The sequence below is a fragment of the Pelophylax lessonae genome (genome assembly GCF_965119305.1).
Source record: "Pelophylax lessonae genome assembly, chromosome: 2".
In the NCBI taxonomy this organism is placed as follows: Eukaryota; Metazoa; Chordata; class Amphibia; order Anura; family Ranidae; genus Pelophylax; species Pelophylax lessonae.
In genome coordinates this window covers 666,607,194-666,626,524 of record NC_138769.1, presented here as the reverse complement: position 1 = coordinate 666,626,524, position 19,331 = coordinate 666,607,194, and the positions used below count along the sequence as shown (strand labels likewise).

The following is a 19,331-nucleotide window of genomic DNA, read 5'->3' as shown; positions in this document are numbered from 1 at the left end:
GGTATGAATTTTAGGAAGAACCCCACACCCTTTTTTTCCTTCATTTTGTATGTGATTTGTAAAGAGTTAACTATTCTGTAATTTCACATGCAGCTGAAGGCTGGGTTCACACTAGTGCGGGTTTACCCGCATCCAATTTGTATGACAGGAGAGTGTGCCTGGCTTTCAATGGAGCCGGATCACACATCTCCGTGGTGGTTGTAGAGTGGATTGCACAGGGGTCCCGTGCTTCTTTGGGTCCATTTTAGGTCCAAATTCAGGCCTGATTCATCCCTAAAAAAAGAGAACAGGGGAGCACCGGACTCCCGCTGTGAGCCGTGTCCAAACTACGTGTCAACCCAGCCTAAAGCTGGATACACAATATACAATTGTCTTTAGATTTTTTCCTTTGGATTTACCAAAACCATATAATATAAGGTCAGACCTAAACACTTTTTTAATTTGTATGCAATCAGGCAGTGCCCTGCACTACATAGAAAAGGTAAATCTAAAGGAGATTGAACAACAAAAGTTTCATAGTGTGTATCCAGCTTTAACCACTTGCCGACCACCGCACGACTATTTACTGCGGTGGTCAGCCCCGTACAGGCAAAGTGATGTAGTACTAGGTCGCTAGCCTGTGAGCCTCTAGGGGGCGAGCGCGCGCCCCCGGAGGCACGCTCCCGCCCCCGCTCGTTCCCTAACAAGTCCGCACATGTGACCAGCGGACCCGATGTCCGCCGGCCACTCGCGATCTCCCCGTGGAGAGGGTGAAAGGCAGGCAGCTGATGTAAACAAAGCCGCCTGTCATTCTCCCTGATGTAACAGCAGAGATCATACAGCCCTGCTATGTAGGATCGTATGTCTCTGTGGTTACATCACTAGCCACACCCCTTTACAGTTAGAAGCACGCCCCTAGGGACACATTTAACCCCTGCATCACCAAAACAAAAACCTGAAACAAAAACTAGAAATAGGAAGATTTTGGCTCCTATAGACTTCAATAGTCAGGACAAAGCAGCCCCTGTCAGGTTTTTATTGTTGTCTGTGCCCCCCGTTAGGGAACTTCACCTGGTCCTGTCATGTTTACTGTTATTTACTGTCATCACAAATTCCCAAACGTTGGGACAATAGAGGAGAAATTGTTAAGGGGGGGGGGGGGGGGGGGAACTAATTCCAGTGACCACTCCAGGATTCCTCCATTTTAGAAGGATTTTTTCTCACTTCCTGTTTTGCTTCTGAGAAAGAAAGTGAAGGGAAATCTCCCCAACGGGACACAGAGGGCCCCTGACAGAACCTATAACCCTCCTTTAAAAAAGTTTTGTCTTTAAAGTAAAACTTAAGGCAAAGCTATTGTTAGATTTCGATAGAATGTTGAGGGGTTAGAACTACTGTTAGGTTTGTATTGCTGCCGGTGTCCCCATTAGGGAGATTTCCCCTCTCTGTGTGTCATAATCAGCTGGAATGAAAGTGAGGGGAAATCCAACATGTTGGATGTCTACAAGAACAGGAATAAAGGAAATCTTCCAATGGGGACACTTGTTACCATGACAACTATCTACAAGGTGATTTCCCTCACATTAGAAAGATATTCTCTCGCTTCCAGTTGAATCAACATCTCCCCTAAATGAGACACAGATGGCAAAACTACAATACTGACAGGGGGTTTTATTTTACCCCTCCATCTGTTCTATACAAAACAGTATAAACAGTGTTACTAATACATAATATCTGACTTTGTACTTGAGACTAATCAAACACATTCTGGTAAATCTCTATGCACATTATTAAAATTTTAAATCCACATTTTTCTGCTATTACAAGGGAGTGAATTATTCTTCAAACACATTTCCAGCTGTGGTAATAAAGCTTTGTCAAACATTTAAAAAAAAAAGCATCTACACATCGTCCAATTACCAAGGAAGTCGTTGTCTTCTCTAGTGGAGCCATGTTGTTGGTGATATCTGCTATTATCGTTATATATCTTGGCTTCAAAAAAATGGCCGGCAAACGTGAACTGAACGCTCTCCTCTGGAGACACTTGGTTGCGATGTCATCGCTCACAAAGTGTGTATCTGATAGGAAAGAGATGGAAGTTTGTTGTTAGAGGGGACTGAGTGAGAGAACTGAGAGGTGATAGCGGAGGCGCTGCCGCCTGATTTTTACCTGCCGAGGGCGCTGATGAGGTGGTGAATGCGGGCGGTGTGCCGGCTCGTACCCATGGAGGGGGTGAGGTGGGCATTCCCCTGTGCTCGGTGGGCGCCGGGCCGGGAGGAATGGCTGCTCTGTGCTCGATGTGTTCAGCCTGAGGAGAGGAGGAGGATCGGACAGTTCATGTTTACACGGGATGCCAAGGCTGCCATGGTATACATATAGAATCTATGGGTGATATCACGGGTTACATTGTATATTCACATAGGAGATGGAATAGTCTACAATTATTATCTGCTATATGAATAGATTATATTATTATATTGTATACTTATAGATTTTATAATATATGGCTTATTTATATGCATGTTATATATATATTGTATAGTATATTTTTAATGGTTTATTTATTATTACCATTATATCATATATCATATATTTTATTTTTAGAGATGCAATGGTACATTTATATATTATATGGTATATGTTTAAATTATCCTGTATATTAATGGTTTATTTAATATATTACATTATGTCATATATTTTATATTCATGGATTAAATGGTATATTTATATATTATATGTTTATATGATACTGTATATTAATGGGTTATTTATTTAACAACTTCTGGACCGGAAGGATTTGCCCCCTTAATGACCAGGCCATATTTTGCGATTCGGCACTGCGTTACTTTAATGGACAATTGTGCGGTCGTGTTACGTAAATAAAATTGATGTCCTTTTTCCCACAAATAGAGCTTTCTTTCGGTAGTATTTGATCACCTGTGCGATTTTTATTTTTTGCGCTATAAACAAAAATAGAGGGACAATTCTGAAAAAAAAAATAACAATATTTTTCACATTCTGCTATATAACATTCCCAAAAAAAAAAAAATTAAAAATCTAAATTTTTTAACATTTTAAGCCAATTTGTTTTCTGCTACATATTTTTGGTAAAAAAAATCGCAATAAGCAAATTTTGATTGGTTTGCGCAAAAGTTATCGCATTTACAAACTACGGGAAAGATCTATGTCATTTTTATTGTGTTTTTTTTTTTTTTTTTTTACTAGTAATGGCGGCAATCAGCGATTTTTAGTGGGATTGCGACATTGTGGCAGACAGATCGGACCCCTAACTGACATTTTTGATACTTTTGAGGGGACCAGTGACATTACTACAAATAATATGCACTGTTACTGTAATAATGACACTGGCAGGGAAGGGGTTAACAGTGTGGGTGATCAAGGGGTTAAGGCCCCGTTCACATAGGGGCGACGCTACTTCGGGTGGCGACCTCCGAGGTCGCGGTGCGAGTAGCGCGCCGCGACCTCGGAGCGGCCGCCACGTACTTCATAACATTGAAGTCTATGGCGGTCGCCCCAAAGAAGCTCCGGACCCTTTTTCTAAGTCGGAGCGACTTGTGTCGCTCCTATTAGAACGGGTCCACAGCTTCCCTATGGGAGGCGACCTACGGCGACCTGTGAGGCGACCAGGTCGCCTCACAGGTCGCCTTAGTGTGAACGGGGGCTTAATGTGTACCTAGGGGCGTGTTTCTAACTGTATGGAGGCAGGGCTTATGCAATGACCATAGAGACCTGTGATGCTATATAGAAGGATCACAGGCGCTCTGTGATCATTCCAGGGAGAAGAACGGTCAGCTGTGTTTACAACAGCTGACTGTCCTTCTCTCTCAGCGGGGAGCTATCGCAGTTGTCAGGCGACAATCAGAGCCGCCTAACCCACACATCGGAGTCCCTGCTGCTGAGTGGGGGCGGGAGCGCGACGCTGGCGGCACGCGCTCACCCCCTAGCTGCAGGCGCGCGACCGACGTACAGTTACATCGGTTCGTGCAGGAGGGGCTGCCTGCCGCAGTAAAACTGCTGCGGGTGGTCGTTAAGTAGTTAATATGTTACATTATGTGATATATATTGTATTCATATATTATATGGTATATTTTTATATTATACAGTATATTGGTTATTTTTCTAATATATTACATTGTGTGAAATATTTTATATTCATAGATTATATGGTATGTATAATATGGTATATATTTTTTTAATTACATGGTACATTCTATTGCATATTTATATATTATGTGGTATACTTGTATATTATAAAAGGTATTTAATTGTATGCTATATTATGTGTATTATAGATTATTTTATATGATATGGTGTATTATATAAACACAATGTATAGTTTGATATTATTATACCAAATAACAGGGCTCGATAAATCCCAGGTTGCCATGGAGCCCAGAAGTTTCGTGCTGGCACCTGGGGTGCCGCCTAAATTTTTTACTGCACCCCCCCCCCCCTCCCCTAATGTATCCCAGAGGTTCCACTTGCCCATCTCTGAGCCTGGGACTGGCATAGCAGGTGCTGCTGGGTAGAGAAGGGGGGGCTCTCCTCCCCTTCTAGTTGTTGACCCAGAAGTGATGTGTAATGTGCATTGCATTACATTCAGTGGAGCGCAGGGGAGACATCCAGGGTATTTTAGACCTTGGATGTCTCACTAAAGAGAATTCATTGCAAATCATCAGGAAAAAAAAAAAAATCATCACATTGGGGGACTTTTTTTTTTTTTTTTTTTAACCACCTCAATACTGGGCACTTAAACCCCCTTCCTTCCCAGACCAATTTTCAGCTTTTAGCGCTGTTGCATTTTGAATGACAATTGCACGGTCATGCAACACTGTACCTAAACCAAATTTATGTCATTTTTTCCCCACAAATAGAGCTTTCTTTTGGTGGTATTTGATCACCGCAAGGGTTTTTTCTTTTTTGGTGCACAAATAAAAAAAGACCGAAAAGTTTGAAAAAAAAAAAAAAAAAGTTTTTTTGTTTAGGTTATAAAATTTTGTAAATAAGTTTTTTCCTGCACTGATGAGCACTGATGACGCCGCACTGACAGGCACTGATGGGGTGGCACTGATATGCAGCACTGATGGGCACTGATAGGTAGCACTGATATGCAGCACTGATATGTGGCACTGATAGATAGCACTGATATGCAGCATTGGTGGGCACTGATAGGCAGCGCTGATGGGCACTGATGGGTGGCACTGATGGGCGGCACTGATCGGCACTGATGGGGGGCACTGATGGGCACTGATAGGCAGCACTGGTGGGCAATAATGGGCACTGGTGGGCGGCACTTATAGATGGCAATAACGGGCACTGGTGGGCAGCACTGATAGATGGCATTGGTGGGCAGCACTGATAGGGGGGCACCACTGGCAGGCTCTCTGAGCCCTGTTTGCCATCCCTGGTGGCCATGGTGGGCATCCCTGGTGGTCATAGGTGGGCATCCCTGGTGGCTCTAGTGGCTTCCCCTCCCCCCAGGGCTGCACTGGTAATCAATCATCTGATTACCAGCACAGACCCCCCCTGTGATCAGTGAGTAATTAGAAATACTCACTGATCACCCCGGCTGCAGAATCGATCCTCTCCTTCTCCTCACACTGACAGGATCTGTCAGGAGGAGAAGAGATCGAAGCCGTTACAACGGCTGTATTGACATTACATGACGGCTGTGATTGGTCACAGCCGTCATGTGATCAGGAGGGCCAATCACAGGGCCCTCCTGCCGAGTCTTGTTGCTCTGTGTCCTAGGGACACAGGCACATCGAGATCGCGCCGCTGCGCGTGCCCGCGGCGGCGTGATCTCTCTCCTTCTGAAGGACGTTCCGGAACGTCCATTCAGAAGGACGAGACTCCCACCCGGCCGTATATGTACTATGGCCGGGTGGGAGGTGGTTAAACTAGTAATGGCGGAAATCAGCGACTTGTAGCAGGACTGCAATATTGCGGCACACAGTCGGTCACTAACTGCCACTTTTTTGGGAACCAGTGACACTAATACAGTGATCAGTGCTAAAAATATTTACCGTCACTGTACTAATGACACGGGCTGGGAAGGAGTTAACATCTAGGGCGATCAAAGGGTTAAATGTGTGCCTAGCCAGTGTTTGTGTGTGTACAGTGTGGTCCTTTCATTAAGGATGTGCTGGATTTTAATCTCTGCTTTGCAGGGAAACAAAATGCAGCACATCCCCGCTGACAGAACAGAGCTAGTTATTGTTTACATAGGCAGAGCTCCATCCTGCGTGTCTCTCCTCAGCGGTCATCCATTGAGGGGCACCCAATGATCGGCTTCTGCTGTGATGCGGCTGCCCCCTTACCCCTGTGATTCTGCACAGAGCGGCTGCCCCCTTACCCCTGTGATTCTGCACAGAGCGCCTACCCCCTTACCCCTGTGATTCCGCACAGAGCGGCTTCCCCCTTACCCCTGTGATTCTGCACAGAGCGCCTGCCCCCTTACCCATGTGATTCCGCACAGAGCGGCGGCCCCCTTACCCTTGGGATTCTGCACTGAGTGGCTGCCCCCTTACCCCTGTGATTCTGCACTGAGTGGCTGCCCCCTTACCCCTGTGATTCTGCACTGAGTGGCTGCCCCCTTACCCCTGTGATTCTGCACTGAGTGGCTGCCCCCTTACCCCTGTGATTCTGCACTGAGTGGCTGCCCCCTTACCCCTGTGATTCTGCACTGAGTGGCTGCCCCCTTACCCCTGTGATTCTGCACAGAGCGCCTGCCCCCTTATCCCTGTGATTCTGCACTGAGTGGCTGCCCCCTTACCCCTGTGATTCTGCACAGAGCCGCTGCCCCCTTACCCCTGTGATTCTGCACAGAGCCGCTGCTCCCTTACCCCTGTGATTCTACACAGAGCGCCTGCCCCCTTACCCCTGTAATTCTGCACAGAGCCGCTGCCCCCTTACCCCTGTGATTCTGCACAGAGCCGCTGCCCCCTTACCCCTGTGATTCTGCACAGAGCGGCTGCCCCTTACCCCTGTGATTCTGCACAGAGCGCCTGCCCCCTTACCCCTGTGATTCTGCACAGAGCCGCTGCCCCCTTACCCCTGTGATTCTGCACAGAGCGCCTGCCCCCTTACCCCTGTGATTCTGCACAGAGCGGCTGCCCCCTTACCCCTGTGATTCTGCACAGAGCGCCTGCCCCCTTACCCCTGTGATTCTGCACAGAGCGCCTGCCCCCTTACCCCTGTGATTTTGCACAGAGCGCCTGCCCCCTTACCCCTGTGATTCTGCACAGAGCCGCTGCCCCCTTACCCCTGTGATTCTACACAGAGCGCCTGCCCCCTTACCCCTGTGATTCTGCACAAAGCCGCTGCCCCCTTACCCCTGTGATTCTACACAGAGCGCCTGCCCCCTTACCCCTGTGATTCTGCACAGAGCGGCTGCCCCCTTACCCCTGTGATTCTGCACTGAGTGGCTGCCTTGTAGCAGTAAATCCACTATGAGGTGGTTGGCAACTGGTTAAACTTATCTAATAAAAAACTGCGAGGAGGCAGCTCCTTCTTGCAGAAGAGACATTCTGCATCTCTTCTGCAATAAACAAACACCTGCTTGCTCATAGTCTTCCATTGAATGTACACGGAGCTGTGCCGGAATGACTGACTCCTATGCATGCATGGGATGACATCATTCCCCTACTGGCCTATCAAAAGGCCAAAAACCTTGCCGGGGATAAGGTGACATGGGCGAGTGATGTAACCACCGCACCTCCGGAAGGTGGAGGTGAGTATTTTTGGGGGTTTAGTTTTGCTTTTTAAGCAGGAACTTAATGGTATCGGAGTACCACAAACCAAAAACGTTATTTGATTTATTTTAAATATTTGATTCAAACTCCACCATCCATTCATGTCTCCATGCTTTATTGAGAAATTGAGAAAGGTGCCCATCTTCTAGCTGCAACTGTCTTGAGTAAGGACAGATAATTCATGTAGCATTTACTTCATGGAATCCATCTGCTCTTAGCTCAGGCATGCAGGCAGGAGGGTGTGCTTAGCTGAGAAAGCCCCTCCCTCAGTTTTGCTTCAAGTTGCTCTAAGGACCCATTAACACTTGTGTTTTGGGGCAAAAAGCACTGAAACAAGTGTGTTAAAGTGGTTGTAAACCCTCACATACAGGGAGTGCAGAATTATTAGGCAAATGAGTATTTTTGAGGATTAATTTTATTATTGAACAACAACCATGTTCTCAATGAACCCAAAAAACTCATTAATATCAAAGCTGACTATTTTTGGAAGTAGTTTTTAGTTTGTTTTTAGTTTTAGTTATTTTAGGGGGATATCTGTGTGTGCAGGTGACTATTTCTGTGCATAATTATTAGGCAACTTAACAATAATCAAATATACAGTATACCCATTTCAATTATTTATTTTTACCAGTGAAACCAATATAACATCTCAACATTCACAAATATACATTTCTGACATTCAAAAACAAAACAAAAACAAATCAGTGACCAATATAGCCACCTTTCTTTGCATGGACACTCAAAAGCCTGCCATCCATGGATTCTGTCAGTGTTTTGATCTGTTCACCATCAACACTGCGTGCAGCAGCAACCACAGCCTCCCAGACACTGTTCAGAGAGGTGTACTGTTTTCCCTCCTTGTAAATCTCACATTTGATGATGGACCACAGGTTCTCAATGGGGTTCAGATCAGGTGAACAAGGAGGCCATGTCATTAGCTTTTCTTCTTTTATACCCTTTCTTGCCAGCCACGCTGTGGAGTACTTGGGACGCGTGTGATGGAGCATTGTCCTGCATGAAAATCATGTTTTTCTTGAAGGATGCAGACTTCTTCCTGTACCACTGCTTGAAGAAGGTGTCTTCCAGAAACTGGCAGTAGGACTGGGAATTGAGCTTGACTCCATCCTCAACCCGAAAAGGCCCCATAAGCTCATCTTTGATGATACCAGCCCAAACCAGTACTCCACCTCCACCTTGCTGGCGTCTGAGTCGGACTGGAGCTCTCTGCCCTTTACCAATCCAGCCACGGGTCCATCCATCTGGCCCATCAAGACTCACTCTCATTTCATCAGTCCATAAAACCTTTGAAAAGCGTGGTGGTCGTCTTTCAGCCTTTCTTACCTTGGCCATGTCTCTGAGTATTGCACACCTTGTGCTTATGGGCACTCCAGTGATGTTGCAGCTCTGAAATATGGCCAAACTGGTGGCAAGTGGCATCTTGGCAGCTGCACGCTTGACTTTTCTCAGTTCATGGGCTGTTATTTTGCGCCTTGGTTTTTCCACACGCTTCTTGCGACCCTGTTGACTATTTTGAATGAAATGCTTGATTGTTCGATGATCACGCTTCAGAAGCTTTGCAATTTTAAGAGTGCTGCATCCCTCTGCAATATATCTCACTATTTTTGACTTTTCTGAGCCTGTCAAGTCCTTCTTTTGACCCATTTTGCCCAAGGAAAGGAAGTTGCCTAATAATTATGCACACCTGATATAGGGTGTTGATGTCATTAGACCACACCCCTTCTCATTACAGAGATGCACATCACCTAATATGCTTAATTGGTAGTAGGCTTTCGAGCCTATACAGCTTGGAGTAAGACAACATGCATAAAGAGGATGGTGTGGTCAAAATACTCATTTGCCTAATAATTCTGCACTCCCTGTATACCCAGTGAAGTGAACAGCCTCAGATGAAACACAGAGATGAAACAAATCTCCTTCCATAAGTTTTACTTGTATATCTGCTGTCTTCAGATTTCTCTACTGTTCAGAAAGTGCATGTCCTGTTAGAATTTTTTCTTCCTGATTCACATGTGGGTGTGAATTCTTGCCATACACTGTGAGACAGTTGATTGGAGGAAAGGCACACACCCCCTCTCCACATAGGCAGAAACATGAAAAGCTGTGCTGTGAATAGACCAGCTCTCTGCTAATCTATTTCTATGCATCCACCCTGACACAAAATTCAGGCCAGGTGATGAGCGGTGCCTGGTTTCCTCCAGACATGGCACTTGCCACTCAGGTCAAAGAGTTCAATCTTTGTTTCATCAGACCAGAGAATTTTGTTTCTCATGGTCTGACTGTCCTTCAGGTGTCTTTTGGCAAACTCCAGGTGGGCTGTCATGTGCCTTTTACTGAGGAATGGCTTCCGTCTGGCCATTCTACCATACATGCCTGATTGGTGGAGTGCTGCAGAGAGGATTGTTCTTCTGGAAGGTTCTACTCTCTCCACAGAGAAATGCTGTAGCTCTGTCAGAGTGACCATCGGGTGCTTGGTCACCTCCCTGACTAAGGTCCTTCTTCCCTGATCGCTGAGCTTGGCCGGGTGGCCCGCTCTAGGAAGAGTCCTGGTGGTTCCAAACGTCTTCCATTTACAGATGATGGAGGCCACTGTGCTCATTGGGACCTTCAATGCTGCAGAAATTATTCTGTACCCTTCCCCAGATCTGTGCCTCAATACAATCCTGTCTCAGAGGTCTTCAGACAATACCTTGGACTTCATGGCTTGGTTGTTGCACTGACATGCACTGTTAACTGTGGGACCTTATATAGACAGGTGTGTGCCTTTAAAAATCATGTCCAATTAACTGAATTTACCACAGGTGGACTCCAATCAAGTTGTAGAAACATCTCAAGGATGATCAGTGGAAACAGGGTGTATCTGAGCTCAAGTTTGAGTGTCATGGCAAAGGCTGTAAATACTTTTGTAAAAAATTGCATCTGATTTTTTTTTTTTTTTTATAAATTTGCGAAGATTTAAAACAAACTTCTTTCACGTTGTCATTATGGGGTATTGTTTGTAGAATTTTGAGGAAAAAAAGAATTTATTTCATTTTGGAATAAGGCTTTAACATAACAAAATGTGGAAAAAGTGAAGCGCTGTGAATACTTCCGGATGCATTGTGTGTATGTGTGTGTATGTATATATATATATATATATATATATATATATATATATATATACATGATCCAGCATTTCCAGATAGGGGGCGCGCCGAACCATTGCCCTTGCTGTGCTGTCATTCTCTACAGCCTAAGCTGATCAGAGGGTCCCAGCCAATGGGTTATTGCCAGGACCTGCTAAGCGAATGACAGAAGAGATCCCTATGTTGGTAAACAACACAGGGCTGTCTAAGGAGAGCAGCGATGTGGCATTTTTGTTTTAACTCTGCAAAGCAGGAAGTAAAAACAGTCACATCGCCTAGTACAGCAGCAAACACTACACACTTTACACTTGTTAGGCACACAGTTAACCCTTTGATTGCCCCTAGATGTTAACCCCTTCCCAGCCATTAGTACAGTAACAATGTATATTATTAGCACTGATCACTGTATTATTGTCATTAGATGTCAGTGTTAGATTGCCCCAACCCCCGCACTCATTCAGTCCCACTATAAGTCGCTGATCATCGCCATTACTAAAATAAAAAATGAAAATAAATAAAAATTCCAGTGTATGTTTTTTATACACACACACATATATATTATTTATTTATTATTTATTTCAGGTTCTTATATAGCGCTGTCAGTTTATGCAGCGCTTTACATATACATTGTACATTCACATCAGTCCCTGCCCTCAAGGAGCTTACAATCTAAGGTCCCTAACTCACATACACACACAGTAGGGCCGATTTTATACAGGGTCCAAGTAACCTACCAGCATGTCTTTGGAGTGTGGGAGGAAACCAGAGTACCCGGAGGAAACCCACACAGGCACAGGGACAACATGTAAACTCCAGGCAGGTAGTGTCGTGGTTGGGATTATATATATATATATATATATATATATATATATATATATATATATATATATATATATATATATATATATATATATATACACATACACCATAGTTTGTAGACCCTATAGCTTTCATGCAAACAATATACGCTTTTGGGATTTTTTTTTAACCGACAAGTAGCAGAATACTTTGGCCTATTTTTTGAAAAAAAATTGATTTCTAAATTTTTTTTATTGGTTATGTTTAATAGTAGAAAAAAAATATATATATATATTTTTTTATGCAAATTTTAAGTCTTTTTTTTCATTTATATATAAAAAAAATAAAAAAAAAAAACCTATTGATGATCAAACACCACCTAAAGAAAGCTATTTGTGTGAAAAAAAAAAAAATATATATAAATGTAATTTAAGTACAGTGTTGCATGACTGCGCAATTACCAGTTAAAGCATAATAGCAAAAAATGGTCTGGGTCAGGAAGGGGGTAAAAATCTTCCAGAGGTCAAGTAGTTAACTGACTTTATTTGTGTTTTCATACTGACTAGAGTCCAGCGTGAATATTTTTGATGCCTCTCCTACATCATTTTGGAGCTCATAATCTATTCTTTTGTAGGCTGGTCGTCTTCTGATAAGAAAGTTAATTGCAGAAAATCTTCACATACCCTGGGACAGGATAGAACTGGAAAGAACAGGAAAAGGAAAGCCCTTCCTGGCCAATGATGTCTCTTGTGAGCACCCAAACTTTACCTTCAATGTCTCCCACCAAGGCGATTATGCTGTCCTGGCTGCTGAGCCGGAGATACAGGTTGGAGTTGACATCATGAAGACCGACTTCCCAGGTATAATGGATTCCTGATTTTATTATATCAGCTATCATACTTTTTATTATTGCAAAGCTTTAGTGCCGGTTCACACTACCGCAGCACGACTTCGGGGGCGACCTGTGAAGTCGCGTGCACCGCGACTTCGGCGCGACTTGCACGGACTTCACATAATGGAGGTTAATGCAAGTCGCTCCAATGTCGCCCCGAAGTAGTACAGGACCCTTTTTCTAAGTCGGAGCGACTTGAGTCACTCCTATTAGAACAGTTCTCGTAGCATACAATGGACTGCGACTTGTCAGGCTGACCATTCGCCTGACAAGTCGCGGTAGTGTGAACCGACACTAAAGCTTAATTTTTGCTAATCTGTTGATAAACGCTGACGCCTGTTTGCATTGAATGTATTAAAATGAAATTCCTGTTACTGGGACGAAAAAAACCATCCCAAAACCAGTATTTCAGAGATTTTAGTACACTTCATTCCAGATATTTACCTTGTCCTGTTCTGTCCATACTGAGAAAAGTCACTCCAATATCTTCCTTTATCAGACAGGTTAGTAGGAGGGTCAGTCTACTATAACCTCTTATTCCGTGTCTGTATGGTTATAAGGGAAGCATTCTAAAACATATCGATCCCTTTAAGTGCAGCAATAAAAATTCCACCTAATACAAATACAGATATCACATAACATCATAAAATGTAGTCATTCCTTTTCCATATAATCTGTGCTCAATATAAACCCAATTCACACTCTAGAGCAGTGATGGCGAACCTTGGCAGCCCAGAGGTTTTGGAACTACATTTCCCATGATGCTCAACTACACTGCAGAGTGCATAAGCATCATGGGAAATGTAGTTCCAAAACATCTGGGCTGTCAAGGTTCACCATCACTACTCTACCGTATTTCCAAATACCTTTTTCTTTATAATGAAACTTTGTTCTATATTAGTGGTCCCCAACCCCCCTGGCACCAGGGACTGGCTTCGCAGAAGACAACTCCTCCAAGGATCGGGGTGGGGGATGGGCGGGGAGCGAAGGGAGGTATGGTGTTGCTGCCCAATTGTCATCTGCTCGCCGATATGGCCTCAGTGACCTCCATAGGAGTCTCCATGCAGCCAAACCCCCAGGAGTCTACTCGCCTATGTATGCTGCCTTAAGGGAATTCTGGGACATGTAGTCCTCCTGGAGGAGCCTGCTCAACGAAGTACAGTAAAACCTTGGATTGAGAATAACTTGGTTTGAGAGAGTTTTGCAAGACAAGCAACATTTTTTAAAATAAATAATGACTCGATAAACAAGCGATGTCTTGATATACAAGCAGCGTCATGTCACAACAGAGTATAAAGGAGAAGAGAGGCGCCTCTAAGTGTAGCAATATGGTTACATTTAATTTAGCAACTCACATGGTTGATAATTAAAACAGGCACATCTAAGTATGCAGGCATCTGGGGTAAAGCTGTCCACATAGACCATCCTCCGCACCGCCATCGACGTCATCCTTCCACACTGCACTCAATGAGTACTTCAAGCTTCACTTGCAGATCACCCTACTGCAGGGTAGTCTTCCCGGTCACAACTGCAGACTGACAGCGGTGAGAGCTGATGGTGCGGAGGAATGGTTATGTGGACAGCTTGACCCTGGATGCCTGCATACTTAGATGTGCCTCTTTTAATCAACCATGTGAGTTGCTAAATGTTGTATCTTCATTAAATGTAACCATATTGCTACACTTAGAGGCGCCTCTCTTCTCTTTTATACTCTGTAGCTCCTGCTGGATTTTGCTTCTCATCCCGTTGTGGAGGCGCCGTTTGTGGATGGACATTTGATGGTTACACAACCTATTACATTGCTATAATCTTTTTATATGGACTATAAACTGAAGGATTTATGAATAAATGGTTGTGGAATGAATCAACTGAGTTTCTATTATTTCATATGGAGAAATTTGCTTTGAAATAAGGGTGCTGTGGATTACAAGCATGTTTCCAGAACAAAGTATGCTCACAATCCAAGGTTTTACTGGATATTGCCAAGAAAAGAATTGCAGGACTTGTAGTCTTCCTGATGGGAAGTCACTGCCTGGCAGGTAATGATGGGACATGTAGTCTTCCTGGAGGAATATACTCAGCTAAATATACTTTTCAAAGTGAATGCTGGGACATGTAGTCCTCCTGAAGGAGCCTGCTCAACTATGCCGACTGCCAAACAAGCATCCTTGGACTTGTAGTCTTCTTGGAGGAGTTTATTCAGCTATGTAGACTGCCATACAGGGAATGCTAGGACATGGAACCCCACCAGTGCAGAGCCCCAGCCTCAGTCCGTATTGCCACAAACCCCACAAACTGCAGACACAGGCAGGCCAGGCTGACATGTACTTACATAGTTGGACATGATTTCTATAATTGTGGAATTCCCCATTCTTCAAACATAACACACCGGATGCTGCAGTTTAAGTGGTCTGATGGGAAACGCAGCACATCAGCATTTAATTCTGCTGTCTGCAGTACCATGGACAGCAGGGGCTTCATCTGTCTGAGACAGAATGAGGAGGCAGTATGCTAACTGGGAAGGTGGGGGTACTGTGCAGGAAATACAAATCAAGCCTCGCTCCCCCGCTGTGTGGCCTGGCCCCCGCAGCAGTCTGGGGGTTGGGAACCTCTTCTATATAGCAAGTGCATCAACATAGGTAGGTTGATTGGATCCTGTATAAAAAAAAAAAAAAATTGACCCTACTGTGTATGTATGTGAGTTAGGGACCTTAGATTGTAAGCTCCTTGAGGGCAGGGACTGATGTGAATGTACAATGTATATATAAAGCGCTGCGTAAATTGACAGCGCTATATAAGTACCTGAAATAAATAAATAAATCATTCAAAAGTCAGGCACATAAGTGCTCCAGTGATCAAAGCAAAGAAAATCTATATTTGTGCAATATTCCACTCCAATAAAAATCTGCAGTACATGTTCCCTGCTTTCTTTGTCAACCCTCAATACCAGATTCATAGTGCTTTCCATTTAGGCATGTTTGTTAAACAATATTTCAACCCACTCACATTTTATCATTGCATCAATATGCTTTGAATGAAGTGCCTATGATGCACTACGCAGAAAGACGCTCCCCGCCCCTGTATCTCCTTCCATGCCACTTGGTGATGTTATGATTGATTCTGCCTTACCTGTTACTTTTCATTGACCTTGTCAGCAGGTAGTAAGACATCTGTGCATGCACTGGGGGGTGGGGAGAAAAAAAAATCATAATTCTTGCTTAACCACTGCCTGTCACCGGCTTGTGAGCCAATAGTGGCCGATGTCCGCAGGTCACTCGCGATCGTTCGCCGGGAAGGGAGAAAGGCAGGCAGCTGATGTAAACAAGCCGTCTGTCATTCTCCCCTGTGTAAAAATGGAGATCAGACGGTTCTACTATGTAGGACCGTTGATTTCTGTTTTCACACCAGTAGCCATGTCCAATCACAGTTAGAAACACGCCCCTAGGACACACTTAACCCCTCCCTCTCCAATACAGTTAACCCCTTCCCTGCCAGTGTCATTTTACAGTAACAGTGCATATGTATAGCACTGATTACTGCAGTAATGTCACTGGTAACCCCAAAAGTGTCAAAAATGTCAGTCAAGGGTCCGATCTGTCCGCCGCAATGTCGCCGTACCGCATAAAAAAATCGCAGATCGCCGCCATTACTCGTTGAAAAAAAAACACCAAAAATGACAAAAATCTTTCCCTTTGTTAGTAAACGCAATAACTTTTGCGCAAACCAATCAAAATACTCTTTTTGAAATTTTTTTTTTTTTACCAAACATATGTACCCGAAAATATTAAAAAATTTTGATTTTTACATTTTTTTGGGGGGGAATTTCATATAAAAAAATGTGAAAAATATTGTTGTTTTTGCAAAATTGACGCTCTTTTTTTGTTTATAGCGCATGATCAAAAAATCGCACAGGTGATCAAATACCACCAAAAGAAAGCTCTGTTTGTGGGAAAAAAAGGACGTCAAATTAGTTTAGGTACAGCGTCGCACGACCGCGCAATTGTCCGTTAAAGTCACGCAGTAAAAAATCGCAAAAAAACCCCCTGGTCAGGAAGGGGGTAAAATCTTCCGGGGGTTAAGTGGTTAAGCAAGAAACATGGAAGTTCTGCTAAAGCTGTTAAAAGATAATTCCACCTTTCTGACTATGTTTTATGTTACACCCATATTTATGGTTTAAAATGAACCATAGTCAGCATGCACAGCCCCCAGCCCGATAGAACAGCTTTGGGATGAATTAGAGCGGAGACTGTGAGCCAGGCCTTCTCTCCAACATCAGTGCCTGACCTCACAAATGCGTTTCTGGAAGAATGGTCAAACATTCCCATAGACACACTGCTAAACCTTGTGGACAGCCTTCCCAGAAGAGTTGAAGCTGTTATAACTGCAAAGGGTGGGCCAACTCAATATTGAACCCTATAGACTAATGCCTCATACACACGTTCAGATAATCGGACGATCGTTTGCATTTTGTTGCATGATACTAACATCGAATTCAGGGCTTGACAAATTTGCCTGAAATCTAGGAGCCAGCTAAAAAAGTTAGGAGCCAGTTTTTTTTTTTTTTTTTTTTTAAACTAACAACCAAGCTTTATTTAATAAAACGGATACTAAATTTACACATAAATACGACTAGAACCCCACTCTCCTCTATAGCGCAATTGGATGGAAACAGACTATCTCTCTTTTTCCATCCGATGCCATCTGATCCGATCCTCAGATTACCGCTCCATAGAGGAGAATGAGGGGTCCGATCAGGTCTGTCTGAAAAACTGTCAGGCGGACCCGATCAGACAGCCCGTGTGAAAGGGGCCTTCGGCTGTGGCACGGCGATGAGGAAAAAAAATATATATATATATATATATATATATATATATATATATATATATATTATAAACATTCTTTTTTTTTCAATTCTTATAAAAAAAAAATATATGATAGATATATATATATAGATATATATATATATATATATATATATATATATATATATATATATATATATATATATATATATATATATATATATATAATCATATATTTTTTTTTTATAAGAATTGAAAAAAAAAAAAAGGTTTTTTTTTTTTTTAATAATTAAAAAAAAAGAAAAAATGTATTATTATTAATTTTTTTTAATTTAAAAAATAAATTAATAATAATAAAAACACTCCCTGTCCACTTACCTTTAAGCAAAGGTAACTGGACAGAGAGATGAAGCCTGCAAAAACTTCCCATCTCCTTCCAAAGAGCAGATAAGAAGGAAGGCATTGAGAGCATGCATTACTCCCGGCCACCACAAGAGGGCGCCAGTTCCCCTAGCCTCTCATCTAACAGAAGAAGGCCGAAAAGCCGGGGCCTCAATTTATGGATGGCGTGGAAGTCCGTGCACTCGGGAAAGAAGGTGGGGGCGCAAAAGGGACAGGACAGCTCCTGCAGGGCCCCCCAGGCGCCAGGTCGCTAATTCTAGTCGCAAATGCGACCTGGCGCCCGGGGTTTGTCGAGGCCTGATCGAATTCAACAATGCATATAAACGTAGGATTTTTTTTGTACGGTTCTGGAAAAGCTTCCTGGTTTCGTAGCATCGTATCAGATGGTGCAAAACAAAAACAATGGTAGCCAGGCTTTTTCCGTGCTATTTTAGTGTTTCTGATCATGCGCAGTCTTTGTCGATCGATTTTTTGTGGGCGCATGGTGTACTGATTAAACGATTGTCGTTCGCTAGGCTATCGTAGGACAGAAGTTTTCCTGTTTGTCCCTTCGGATTTTGTTGGACGAACTGTCGTGATCGGCTATCGAAAGCTGTGTACTAAAGATCAGATTATCGTGCGATCAGGTCGAAAGCGAGATTTGTTGTACGATTATCTGAACGTGTGTACGAGGCATAAGACTGGGAGGCCATTAACCACTTAAGATCCAGGCCTATTTCTGATATTTGTTTTTTACAAATTAAAATCAGTATTTTTTGCTAGAAAATTACTTAGAACCCCCAAAAATTATATTTTAGCAGAGACCCTAGAAAATAAAATGGCGATCGTTGCAATCTTTTATGTCACACTGTATTTGCACTGAAGTCTTTCAAACGCAGTTTTTTTGGGAAAAATTACACTTTTTTGGTTTATAAAATAAGAAAACCATAAAGTTAGCTCAATTTTTTGGTATAATGTGAAAGATGATGTTATGCCGAGTAAATTGATACCTAACATAACATGCTTTGAATTGCGCCCGCTCGTCGAACAGTGAAAAACGTCGGTACTTGAAAATCTCCATTTAATATTTTTTACAGGTTACTAATTTAGAGTTACAGAGGAGGTCTTGGCTTAGAATTATTGCTCTCGCTCTAACGATCTCCGTGATACCTCACATGTGTGGTCTGAACACTGTGTACATATGTGGGTGTGACTTGCGTATGCGTTCGCTTCTGCTTTAATATTATATATATATAATTTTTTTTTTTTTTTTTAGCACTTTTATTCCTGTTACAAGGAATGTAAACATCCTTTGTAATAGAAATAAGCATGACAGGACCTCTTTAATGTGAGGTCTGGGGTTTTTACATTTACCTAAAAAAAAAAAAATGGGCCCTTTAACCACTTAAGCCCCGGAGGATTTGGCTGCTAAACGACCAGGGGGTATTTTGCGATTCGGCACTGCGTGACTTTAACGGACAATTGCGCGGTCGTGCGAAGCTGTACCTAAACGAATTTGGTGTCCTTTTTTTTCCCACAAACAGAGCTTTCTTTTGGTGGTATT

At 43.1% G+C, this 19,331-nt stretch overlaps 1 protein-coding gene across 1 annotated transcript in view; it reads left to right on the top strand.

Annotated features, from left to right (window-relative positions):
• The first annotated feature begins 2,043 nt into the window (after positions 1–2,043).
• AASDHPPT (aminoadipate-semialdehyde dehydrogenase-phosphopantetheinyl transferase) overlaps positions 2,044–19,331 on the top strand; it is a 107,708-nt gene continuing 90,420 nt past the window's right edge. The window contains exons 1-2 of the mRNA XM_082248377.1: positions 2,044–2,343; positions 12,327–12,552. Coding sequence (XP_082104503.1) covers positions 2,173–2,343; positions 12,327–12,552 — 397 coding nt within the window. The 5' untranslated portion in view covers positions 2,044–2,172. The remainder of the gene's footprint in view (positions 2,344–12,326; positions 12,553–19,331) is intronic.